General features: G+C 54.2%; 1 protein-coding gene across 1 annotated transcript; it reads right to left on the bottom strand.

The window, feature by feature from the left end:
* Positions 1-245: 245 nt before the first annotated feature.
* On the bottom strand, positions 246-12,198 carry CLIP3 (CAP-Gly domain containing linker protein 3). Its single transcript, XM_027617818.1, has 14 exons — positions 12,038-12,198; positions 11,497-11,722; positions 8,349-8,488; positions 8,171-8,264; positions 7,798-7,959; positions 7,321-7,439; positions 6,585-6,821; positions 4,181-4,316; positions 3,920-4,048; positions 3,132-3,275; positions 2,929-3,052; positions 2,660-2,724; positions 2,194-2,266; positions 246-1,802 (listed from the first exon to the last, which is right to left on the bottom strand). Exons 2-14 carry the CDS (start codon positions 11,660-11,662, stop codon positions 1,748-1,750), a joined length of 1,644 nt encoding a protein of 547 aa, XP_027473619.1. The 5' UTR covers positions 11,663-11,722; positions 12,038-12,198; the 3' UTR covers positions 246-1,747.
* Positions 12,199-12,206: the final 8 nt, after the last annotated feature.

The following is a 12,206-nucleotide window of genomic DNA, read 5'->3' on the forward strand; positions in this document are numbered from 1 at the left end:
GACCCTGCCAGTTCTCACTGCGGAGTGGGCCCCAAATGGGAGGGGTAAGCCTTGGAAGGGGCCAGGTGGGAAGGGAAGCCGCCGGAAGGAGACAAGACTGTTAGAACGACTTCCCGCAGGCTAAATCATTCCGTGCCCATTCCGCAGGGAAGCTAGACTGAAGGAAGGACTTCCTCTCTCGTCCTCCCCCGGCAAGGGTCCAGAGGCAAGCCCACAACTCCCCAAACACTGACCTGACGCAGACAAACCATAGAAACGTCTTTATTGAAGGGGATAGGGGTCATGCTGAGTTCGGGGACATGCAGTGAAGGGGCAGTCGTGAGCTGTCCATGTTGGTCAGGGCCCCAGGTCCACCCTAGACCCCCTGGGCCTTTAGGTTCTCCCTCAGGCTGTTGGTCTGGCCCGGGTGCTGTGAGGTCCTTTGGGGCCAGTGACTCAGATTTGGTGTTTTGGACCTGTGACCAGAACGTAGACTGAAATAGGGGGTCCAGGATTTGGGATCCCCTCAAGGCCTTGGGGCCCTTCATGTATTAGAGATGGAGGCTTTAGGATTTGGGGTTCCCTGGGGGCTGGGGCTCTTTGCATTTGGGTATCTTGAGATCCATCGACTCAGGGCATTGAAGTGCTCTGGTTTCCAGGGATGAGAATTCCTGTTTGGGGTCTCCTGGTGCCTATGAATAGGGCTTGAGGTGCCCTGCGAGCCCGGGATGCATATCCTGACTGCAGTCTCCTCCATCCCAGGCACAAGGACCTCCACGATTGGGGTTTCCTGGGGGCTTGGGATTGAATTTTTAAATTTGGGATTCCCTGGGGATTTGGGGATTCCATGATTTGAGGATCCTGGGAGTTAGGGCCTTAGGGTCCTCTAGGGGCTGTAGGACTTAGGGGCACAGGGGAATTTGGGACATGTCCTCTGGGGTTTGGGATCCCCAGAGTCCCAGAATGGGGCCTCCAAATTTTGGGGTCCCCCAAAGGGGGAAGTCATTACTTAAAAAATAGAGAATTTTCTGGGAGCCTGGCCAGCACTGGGGCTGTGGGCCGTGTGGGATGGGCTTCATACAAGGCACTGGGGGTTTCTTGAGGGTGCAGAGGGTAGGAAGACTTAGGGGTCCTGTAATTAGCACTTCCAGGACTGTTTTGGTGTCTGTAAATTGGGGGTGAGAGTGGGCTAGATAATGTGGGTCTCTTCTTGAGGGGTAAGAGCAGGGATTTGTTAATGTAGGGTGTCTTTGATTGCAGTGTAAGCTTTTGGGGTGACCATGGGGGTCACAACATCTTGAGGAGACTGACGTTAAATGTGGTTGTTACTCTGTTGCTCTGGAGGTATGACCTGTGTTTATTTCAAAGGGATTTGATGGGGGGGGTGTCTTTGTTATGGGGGAGGGTTCTGATCCAGTGATGAACGACTCAGGAATGTTCTGCTCTGGAGCATGATGTAGAGGTCACCATCATTTGAGGTGATGTGGAAATATGTTACTGGGGGGGTCTGCTCTGGGGGTTGGGGACAGGGACTAGCCTGAAGGTGCTACACTCAGGGAATTTCTTTCTGGGTACCATGGGGTCTGTATTTGGGGGTTATCATGAGGGAATCTGTTAATAATGGGGCCTCAGTGATCGAGGGCTGGCTAATGGGGGTCTCTATTCTGGATGTGTTACTGGGAATCTCTATCTCAGGGTGACTTGGGGGCTCCTTGTGTCAGGAGATGCTAGAGGGGACTCTTTGACGCTCTGTCAGGTAGCCAGGCCTCTAAGACTGCATCTCCGCCCTCAGCATCCAGGGAAACCAGCAGCAGAAGAGCAACCTGGAAAGGAGAACCACGTCTGTCACACCTTGATGCAAGATACGGGAACATCTGGATTCATCACCCCACCCCACCCCCACTCCTGCTCTTCCCCAGGTGTCTGGGATTTGGCCTTTCTGGATTCTGTCCCTGCCTGTCTGGCCTATGCCTTCTCAGGCTCCAAGTGGAAGGTATTCTGCCTCCTCTACCTGCCCCTTAAGAGTGGAAGACACCAGAATTCAGTGTGGGACCTCACTCCCTAAAAACCGTTTCTGGGTAAGCTGACTAGTCACAAGTTTTCCTAACCTCTATTTCCAGCCCCAACCAGAAGTCCAGACCCCTATGTCCAATGGCCTCGTGCAACCTCTCCCTGAACATCCCACAGGAGGTGGGCCAAGGGTTGGCTACCCACCTGGAGATGGAGTTCTCTGATGCAATGTCCTTTGGGGTCCGGACTGTCGTGAAAGTGCGTTTGGGTTGTGTCACTGAAGGGGAGAGCAAGGTCTTGGGTGAGGGGATGACAGACCCTCAATACCCAACCAGACTCCTTGTCATTGATACTTATCCATGTCCCCAATACCCACCTGGACCCCACATTTCAATACCCATCTGGATTTCATGTCAGTAATATTCCCTTTATCCCCCATACCTACGCATGTCCCCAGTGCCTGCCCAGAGCCTTGTCGTTAACATCCCCATACCCTACCCCCCATAGCACTTGGCCTCTTTGGGATCCTGTCTCATCATTTTCCTGGACCCTATGTCCCCTCTTAAGTACTGGAGATTCTGCACAAGCATATACCTGAGAACCCATGACCCTTCCTCCTGTCCCCAAACCCTCACCCCTCCTCCACCTCCTACACCCAGCCCCCACTCACTTGTCACTTGATGCACTTTTTTGGCTCCGACATTGTCCCCAGGGGGGTCAGTGGAGCCACCAATCCTGGGGAGACATGAGAAGAGTGGGAGGGGTCAGAGTCACAAGAGGCCAGGAGAGCTGAACCCAAAGGGCCTACGCAGAAAGAGCTAGAGCGTGGAGGTGGGTAGCCAGACTGTCCTGCTGGTCCGAGAGGAAGAGATACCTGACAGGGGTGGGCAGTCAGGGTTTTGGGAGGCACCCTGGGTTGGGGTTGGTGTTTGGGCTCACCTCTGAATTCGGGATCCTGGCGCAAAGACTCCATGCCGTGGGGGGCAGGTGAAGTACCGGACACCGAAGACAGAGCCATCATGCTTGCCAGTGGGCTGGTCTAGCTCAATGCCATACCAGTAACCTGCAGCAGCGGGGTGTCAGGCTGTCTCAAGGTCTTGCCTGCCTACCCCCCACCACCCCTGCTAGATCACTGTCCTCACCGGGGGCAAAGTCTGTCTTCCCATAGAAGCGCACAATCCCTTGCTTCTGGCCCGCGACAAGGACTTGGTCTCCAACCTCAGCCTTGGCTCCCTCCCGCTGTTGCAGGCTGCCCAGAGACGGGGATGACGGGGGCTTCTTTTTGCCTGAGGTAAAGGGTACAGGAGAAGGGAGTGGGGTCCCCAGATGCCAGCCCTGGGGACCCCATGCCACCCAGAAAGACCCAAGATAGAAATTCTGTCCTGACTCCAATCAGGAACTCTAGAGCCTTCCCCAGAACCAAGAGGGCTTTGGGCTTGAAACAGTCAACTGCCAGAAAACTGGGGGTGGGGGGGGGTGTTAGGCCTGAGGGGAAACTGAGTCAAGAACCTGGAGAACCCAAAATCCTTTCTCAAAGCTGAGGTTATTTGGGCCAAAGGAAAAACTGAGTCACAGAAGTCAGAAACCCAGAAATTATCCTTTTAAAAAGAAAGAAGGAGCTGGGTGTGAAGATAAGTCACTAAAGCCAGGAACCCCATAAATGCTTCCCTAAAACTGGGGGAAAACCCTTGACCTGAGGGGAGACTAAGTCATAGAAGGCAGAGAACCTACAGATCCTTTGAAGAACTGGGTGGGGGGCCAGTACTACGTCAAAGGAGAAACGGAGTCAGAAGTGAAGAACTCAGAGATCGTCCTCTAACACAGGAGTTTGAGCCTGGGGAGAAACTGAGTCACCGAAGCTGGGTTACCCACTGAATAGCCTCAGATTGGCTTGCCTCGCCTTCCTCACCCAGAAGGTTCCCCCTCTGACCTTTGTGTTCCCTGCGGCCTTTGCCAGTGACACGGGAAAAGTCCATCCGAGGAGTCCGAGGTGTGGAGGTGACGGATGAGGGGGGTGCATCCACTACCTTGGAGATCTTGGACACAGAGGCAAAGAGACCTGGAGGGACAGAGCCTGCTCTGGGAGTGGTCCAAGCCTCTGCCCTCTGCCCTCTGCCCACCCCCATCACCAGCATCAGAGCTACGGAGGGGACCCCACCACCACCCCTTCTGAGCCCCAGGTGTGACTGACCCTGCTTGGGAGGGCAGATGAAATACCGGACACCCCCAACACTGCCATCATTCTTGCCCTCGGGTTCATCCAGCTCCACGCCCACCCACTGGCCACTGGCGAACTCCGTGGTCCCGCAGAACCGAAGTGTGCCCGTCTGAGGAAACAAGGGAGGATATGGTTTTTGGGGGGGGGGGTCCTTGAGAGGCCATGATAGATCACTGGCACACAGGCAGCATGGAGAGTGGATGAGGGAGCCCTAAGCTCAAATCGGTTTGGACATCACCATTTACTGGCTATATGACTTAACGTCACTGAGCCTCTGTGTCCTCATCTATGATATGGGAACAGAAATCACACGTACCTTATAGGATGGTTATAGACCTGCCCTGTCCAATGCAGTAAACAGGCATTAGCCACATATAACAATTTAAATGAACTGAAATTAAATTAAAATTTAATTTCCCTGGTTGCACTCAGCACGTCTCAAGTGCTCAATAGCCACACGTGGCTCATGGCTATTTTACTGGGCAATACAGACACAGAGTATTTCCATCCTCACAGATGGAAAGGTCTATTGGACAGGGCTGTTGGACAGGGCTGTTATAGCCTCAGAACAGGGCCTGGTGCTGAGTGAGGGATCAGTGAGTGTTATTATTATCTTGCAGCTTTGGTCAAATGACCTCTTAGGGCTCAGTTTCACCTGTAAAATGGAGATAACAAAGCACTTCATAGGCTGGTTGGAACATTTGCAATATACGGAAATTCACTTAGTCGCTGTGAGCCCTCAGCGGGTATGGCTATGATCATTGTGTGAGGCTGCTTCGCTCTCCAAGCCCCAGTTCCTTGTCTGTAAGATGGGTGAATTAATAGTGCCTGCTGTGGAGGACTGGTGTGGGGATCAGAAGAGGACCTGCAACACAGAGAGCTCTTGGAATGCACTAAGCCCTATTCTAAGGGTTTTCCGGATTTTAATTAACTTGAGCTTCATACAACTACCTGAGGTGGGTACTGTTATTAGCTCCATTTTAAAGATGAAGAAACTGATACCCCGAGAGGTAGAATCAGTGGCCCCAGGCCCTGCAGCTGGAAAGCAGCAAAGCTGAGATTTGCCTGAGTGTGTGACCACTGTGTTATGCTGTTTCTCTAAGGGGCAGATTGTTATTATTGTTCTTATCTTCAAACAAAAGGTTTCATCTCTCTGAGCCTCTTACGGTTTTCTGGGTTGTAGAATGGGGAGAGTCAACCCATTTTGCTTTCAGAATTGTCACATGGATTTGATTAGCTCAGGTACAGAAAGTGTTACAGGTGGGGCTGATGCGTGCAGAACCCTTGATCGGGAAACAAAATGTGACTTTTACGATTTCTCATGGTACAAGCAACGAAATCAGATTCCTTCCAGTGGCTTGCAGGTCGGGTGTGATCCAGCCCCTGCTGACCTTTCCACTTCACCTTCCTGTCTTGCTACCCCTTCCCTCCTCTTGGCCTCTGTACCTGCGGTTTCCTCTGCCTCCATGTTGTTGCAGGTGAGCTCCTTCCCCTCTCAGCTCAGCTCAGACGTCAGCTCCTCACAGAAGCCTTTGGAGCACCCCAGCTCCAAAAATGACTGCGTATGTCCTCAGCCAGGGGCAATTTACTAAATCCAAACATTTTTTTAAGCTAAAAAAATTTTTTTTAAAGTAATCTCAACGTCCAACTCAAATTCACGACCTTGAGATCAAGAGTCACATGCTCTACTGACTGAGCCAGCCAGGCGCCCCTAAATTCAAGCATTTAATGGTTTTCAAAGCCCTTGCTGCTACCAGAAATTATTTTACTGATGGGCTTCCTTGACTGGCTGTGTCTCCTTCATCAGAGAAAAAGCTCCACAAGAGTGGGTCTGGACTCACACAGCCCTTAATTTCCAAGGGCAGGCTGGGTCCAGCATGGAGACTGAGGGACACCAAATAAAGAAATCAAAGCTGGAATACCTGGATGAATGAAGATTCTCTCTGCCCTCTGGGCATCTGTACCTGCTCCCCCTACGTGGGACCCCAGCGTGCATCTGTCCCATCATACCCCTGATCGTTCCGTCCTTTCTTTTTCCCCCAAGTACTGACCACTCTGGGAGCAGAGGTGGGCCCTGACTGGGGCCCACAAGGCCCAGGGGAACTCAGGTGCATAGCTGCACTGATCACTCTGCTTGTGCTTCCTGGTGACAGCCACGACTGTTCTGGGCTGTCCCTGTCAGGTGACAGATCTGTCTTCCCTCCCTGGGCCGAGAGCTCAGCCCAGGGTGGAGCACAAAGGAAGCACTCACAGAACAACTGTGGGAATGATTGGGAGGGTGGGTGGCCAAAGGAGAGGGTCTACACTCTGTCCAAGGACCCAGCTCTGAGGCATGAGGGCGGAGGCCCGCCCTCCCCACCTTTCCCCAGTCTCTGACCTTCTGGCCATCCAGTAGCACGCGGTCTCCCAGGCGCAGGCCCAGTGCACTGAGCATGAGATTGCCCGGGACGTTGTCATAGTTGGGTAGCGTGACCTTGGGGAGGGCACAGGAGAGTGGCACAGCCTCCTCCAGCAGGGTTCGCAGCTCCTTGGCCACCAGTGCTGCCTCTGCCTTATCCAGGGACATGTCCATGGGGTCTGGGACCACCTCCGCTGGCACCTGTCCCTTTCGGTTCTGGGGGCCAATGGGAAGAAAGGAAGTGAGGATTCAGGGGCACAAGCTGAACCTCCGCTGAGCCCATGCTCCCAGAGACCCCAGTCTAGGTAAAGCCATGGTAGAACTAGGTCATACCCTAGGCCAACATGGGAATAAGAAGGGGTGAGGCACTGAGGTATAGACCATGTCCCCCAGGAAATCCACCCTCAACCTAAGGCTAGGGATTCCAAGTAACTGAGGGTGGAACTAGGGGTGGAGCCAAGGGAATCAAGGTCACACTTCAGTCTCTGGGTCATGATCTTAGGGAAGCCATGTCCCGGGAGATCCTAAGCCTGGAATGGGACCATGTGATGGTAAATACCAGCTATCACTTCATTTGTTGAGTGTACAAATGATTTTTGTAATGAGCTTTCAGAAACGTAAGTGGTCCTGGCCCCCCCTCATCCTCTGCTGGCCGGGAAAAGGTGGGGAAGGAAGGAGAAGGAAGACACTGGGGGCTGGGCCAGGGGTGCAGTACCCGCAGCGCCGGGTTGGCACCATGCTCCAGCAAACATTTGGCTGCACCCAGGCACAGGTTGGAGGCAGCGATGTGCAGGGCTGAGCCGTGGTTGAAGTCACTGCATGTGGAGTTCACCACTGGGTTGTGGGCGAGAGGAGGGTTCCGGATGAGTGGCCTTGGCACCTCGCCTGGCCCCCCAACACCACCTTACAGCCTCCCCAGGTCCATCTCACAACCCGCAGGCCCCAGTGCCTCCCACAGGCTCGCATGCAGAGCCCTGCCCCTCCCAACCAGTTCCTGCTCAGCCCTGGGGATGGGTCACGGATGTCTGGGCCCCGTCTCCCACACTTCTTGCCTCCAACCTACCACTATCTCCTCGGATCCGGGTCCCCTTGCCCTTCCCCCACCTCCTCCCCCAAACACACCCTCCTCCTGCTTCCAGCCTCCTTCTTAGCCTGGGTCCCATCCCCTCCCAGCCCAGACCCTCCCGCTCACCTCTTGGCCGTGCGCCCTTCAGCAGCACGCGGACCAGGTCGGGCACATCGAAGTAGGCAGCGTAGTGAAGAGCGTTCATGTTGGTCCAGCGGCTGCGCAGCGTTACATCAGCGCCCAACGTCAGCAGCTGCTGCGAAAGGCGCACAGCCGCAGCGGGGTCCCCTGCGCAACAGCCCAGCTCAACTTGCGTACCCTCCTCCAAAGCCTGGGCCCAGGGCATGGGGAAGGCCCTGGGCCTCAGGAACTGCGCTTTGGCATCATGGGCTGCGGATTCGGGGTGGCGGTCTGAAGGCCAGGATTCTGAGTGGTTTTGAGGGTGTCCAGTCTGGGGGCCTAGGTGCGGGGGCTCATGCTTTGGGGGTTTGGACCTTACCAACTCCGTGGGCCCCAGCCTTGCACGCATAGTGGAGCAGTGTCATGTCGGTCAGCCCATCACGATCATTCACGTGGCAGCCTCGACGCAGAATCTGGGAGAACCGGGGTCCAGAGAGGTTTACCCAAACATGTGAGGGACCCTATCCTCTCCCTCCCTGGCTTCCCAAATATCTTACCTCGTTGCCGATGACGTCAATCTTGTGTTGGACTTGGGGCACCCACTGGCGCACAATGGCGAACAGTTCAGGGATGGTGGTCTGGGGGTCAAAGAGAATCTCCTGGCACGCTGGGTCATTGGGATCGAAGAATGTGAAGGCTAGGGTAGTAAGAGGTCCAAAGTCACCCCAGGCAAGCTGACCCCCTCTTTCCATCCTGAGGCAGGGCAGCTCTAGGCCTTTGCCTTTAAGATCCTCTAATGCATGGTCTCAAACCGTATGGTGCACGAGCCACAGACATTTTCTCTGTGGCCAGCATGAGGCTTCAAGATCAGGAGATTTCACATCAAACTCTGGATGCCCCAGGTGTCTTGCAAAGATGGAAGATCCAACAATCCTACAGAGCAGCAAACTCCACTCCTTGAAACAAGAGTGTGGAAGGAGTGCAGTACTTTGAGTCTGCACATGCCCCCCCCACCCTGGGGGCTGGGACCTGGCGGGGGGGTCTGCTACTGCTCTAGCGCACTACGGCCCTGGCACAGAATGGGCACAGTCTGGCTAAATCTCAAATTGTAAAAAGGCCAGAAAAACCTGGTTTTTAAGAAAAATCTCAATTTTTCAAATACCGTGCAGTATACATTAAAATGTACCCATGGGCAGGATCCAACCTGCAGCCAGCCAGGGTGGGGGTCTAGAGGAACGTGCATCTCCCCCGACCGAGCTCTGATGACTGGTGCTCTCTGTAGTATTGTCAACACTCGGCACAGGGCCTGGCCCGAGGCAGGAGCTCGGCGCATCCTGAATGAATGAGGAAATGAACACCCGGATGCCACACAGCCCAGGAAAGGGCCACAGACACCGCGTCTCCAGGAATCAGCCTGTGTGCTCCTTTTGAAACCCCAGACACGTCACAGCCCTCCTTGGCTCAGGACCCAGCCCTGGCTCCGCCCCCCCCCCCCCTCAGCACCCGCGACACACTCGAAATACTGCCCACTGTCCTCCCCACAGCCCACAAGCCCTGCACAAACCGGGCTCGTCTGTTCTCTGCCCTCTCCCCCTCACCCAGCCACACTGGCTCCTTCTGTCCTCCCAACACGCCGGGCAAATTCCTGTCTCAGTGGCTTTGCACTTGCTGTTTTGCTTGCCTGGGACAGTGTTTTCCCCAAGGCTTCTCGGGGTTTTGCAGGCTTTACTCCAGTGTCACCTCCTCAGGGAGGCCTCCCCAGACTACCCTGTGTAAATCAGCGCCTGCGCCCTTCTCCATCCCGGGCCCTTTTTTCTTTCTTTAATCACAGCGCATCCCACTACGCATCCCACTACTTAACGTTAACTTGTTTGCTCCTTCCTTCCTGTTCTCCCTCTTTTCCTGTTTCTCTTCTTCTCTCTTTTCTCCTCTTTTCCTCTCTCACGTGTCTCCCTCACTAGGCTGTAAGCACTACGTTTCCATGCTGTCTGTTCACTCCCTTCCCCCCAAGGCCCACCATCGCGGCTGGCATGCAGTAGGTGCTCAATCAATGTCTGCTGAATTAATTGCACACATTTAATACACAAATACACAGTTTTTCACCGAGGCCACCCTAGCCCTCTCTCTCTCCTAGACCACATTTCCAGATTCCTTCATGTTCTGTGATCAAACCCTCCTTGTTCTACGAGCAAGATTCTGAGGGAGGCGGGGGTGGGGCACAGGGAGCAGCCTACACCCTCTGACTTCCCACCAGGCCACGGGCCCCAACCACATCTAGCTACATTTCCAAACGAGATTTCCAGTTTCCTGGCATGGATTCCCTGCACCGGACACCCAGGTAACGTTTTTATTTTTCTATCAGACTGAGCTCAATTTGGAGCCTCTCTGACCCACCTCTAGCGGGTGATATGGCCACAGAGGCCATCCCTCCTGCCCTATCCTAGCGATGCCAGCTCTTTGAACCTGGTGTCTAGTTTCTGAACTCACAGCTGTTGGGGATTCCCAGCCAACATCTCCTAAAAGCCCCCTCCACCCTCTGTATCCAGTAGCCACAGGGAACTTTTAAAAATATAAATCAGATCCACCACTCTGCTGCTTTTAAGTATCTCCCCAACTGCTCTCCCTTCATCACACTTATTCAACGTCCTCACAGTAGCCCCTAAGGCCCTCCAAGATCTAGTCATTGCCAAACCCTCACCTCAGCTCCCATCACTCCCTAACTACAGCTCCAGGATGGTCTTCTGTTCCTGCCTCAGGGCTTTTGCACTTGCTGCTCACAGCCGGGAACTATCTTTCTCCAGCTCTCCTACAGCTGATTCCTCCTCATGCTCCGGGCTTCAGCCTAAATGCCACCATAATCAGAAAGACCCACTCTGACCACTCCATCTCAAGGTGCTACCCCCGGGCCCCCCTATTATATGTCCCTCTTTTATTTCTTCTATAGCATTCACTCCATCTGAACTTACGAGATTTAACTATTACTTGTTTCCTCCTGAGAACAGGGATCATGCCTGGATCACTCACCATTAAATCTCTATCACCCAGAAGAAGGCTTGCCACAGAGTAGTAGCAATGGATAAATACGCTTGGTGAATGATTAGACACTTACAGCTTCTCCAAGAGGCCATCCTCCCTGCTCCACAACTTCCTACCTCAGAGCCTTTATTCCTGCAGTTATCTCTCTGGGTATTCCCTTTCCCTCGTTAAACCCCAACTCATCCTTGGGTCTTCCTCAAACGCTACCTCCTCATGGAAACCATGTCTTAAAAAGCTCCTGCAGCATCCAATTCTTGACAGACACAATTCTCATCATGTCTTGTAATTATACAATTATATTATATTATATTGTTATCTGTGTAAGTTGTCATTGAGACCTGTAAGTTCTCTCAGGGCAAAGACTGGGTCTGTGTGGCTCCATGCTTTGCTCCAAGCTCCTAGCATAGAGCCAGGTCCATGACAGGCTTTCAGTAAATGTTTGTTGAATGACTAAATGATTGAATGATGTGTCATGAATCAAAGATTAGGATTATTCCAATTCCATTCTCCAAGGGATGAATGAATGAATAAATTAATGAAGGGGGGGTCCAAGGGCCAAGACTCTCCTGGACCACTTTCAAAGCCCCCAGAATCACCAGCAGAGCTCAGCCCAACCTCCCTGGCCACCCAAGGCTCCAGACCAAATTGCAGGGTGGGGAGGGTAGTTACCGTAGTCCTTGGGGAGGGGGGCAGGTGCCGAGGGGTGCACAACAGGCTTTTGCCGGCGCTCCTGGGTGGGGCTGGGGGCCTCGGGGACCAGCTCCTCCTCCTCCTCCTCTTCTTCTTCCTCCCCCCGGAGTGGAGGGGCCATCGGAGCGGGATCTGTCTTAGTCATAGTCTTCAATGGCCCTCCGGGGGGGTGGGTGCAGAGTTGGGGGCGGCTTTCAGGCAAATCCTGGAGACAGCGGTCAGTTAGAGAGAGCGCCTCACAGGGTCCAGGGTCTAAGCCCCCAGAAGCTCCAAGGCCCCCAGTGGCTCCCACGCCCCCAGTTCTAGATTTTGGGCAATCACAGCGACGACCATTACCCCTCAGAGGACCCTGGTATGTGGGCCCAGCGCCTAGCACTTCCCCCAGGTCCAGCCCCCCATTCTTCTCCTCCCGCGTCAGGCTCCTCAGTCTAGGCCGCCCCCTCCCCGGGTTTGTTTATCTCGGGAGGCAGGATGCTTCGCCCCTCCCCTTCTCCGTGGGCCTCAACTCTACCCATCTTACCTGGGGCGGATGGGGCTGGAGACCAAAGCTGAGACTGGGGAGACTGGAGTAATGGGGTGTCGGTGTCCGGAGAAGTGATGGGGGAGGAGAAGGCGACAGAAGGGGACGAGGCCCGGACGCCAACAGGGGATGGGGGTGGAGAGGGAGGGGCGCGGACGGCGCATGCGCA

This window comes from Zalophus californianus, chromosome 17 (assembly GCF_009762305.2).
Source record: "Zalophus californianus isolate mZalCal1 chromosome 17, mZalCal1.pri.v2, whole genome shotgun sequence".
In the NCBI taxonomy this organism is placed as follows: Eukaryota; Metazoa; Chordata; class Mammalia; order Carnivora; family Otariidae; genus Zalophus; species Zalophus californianus.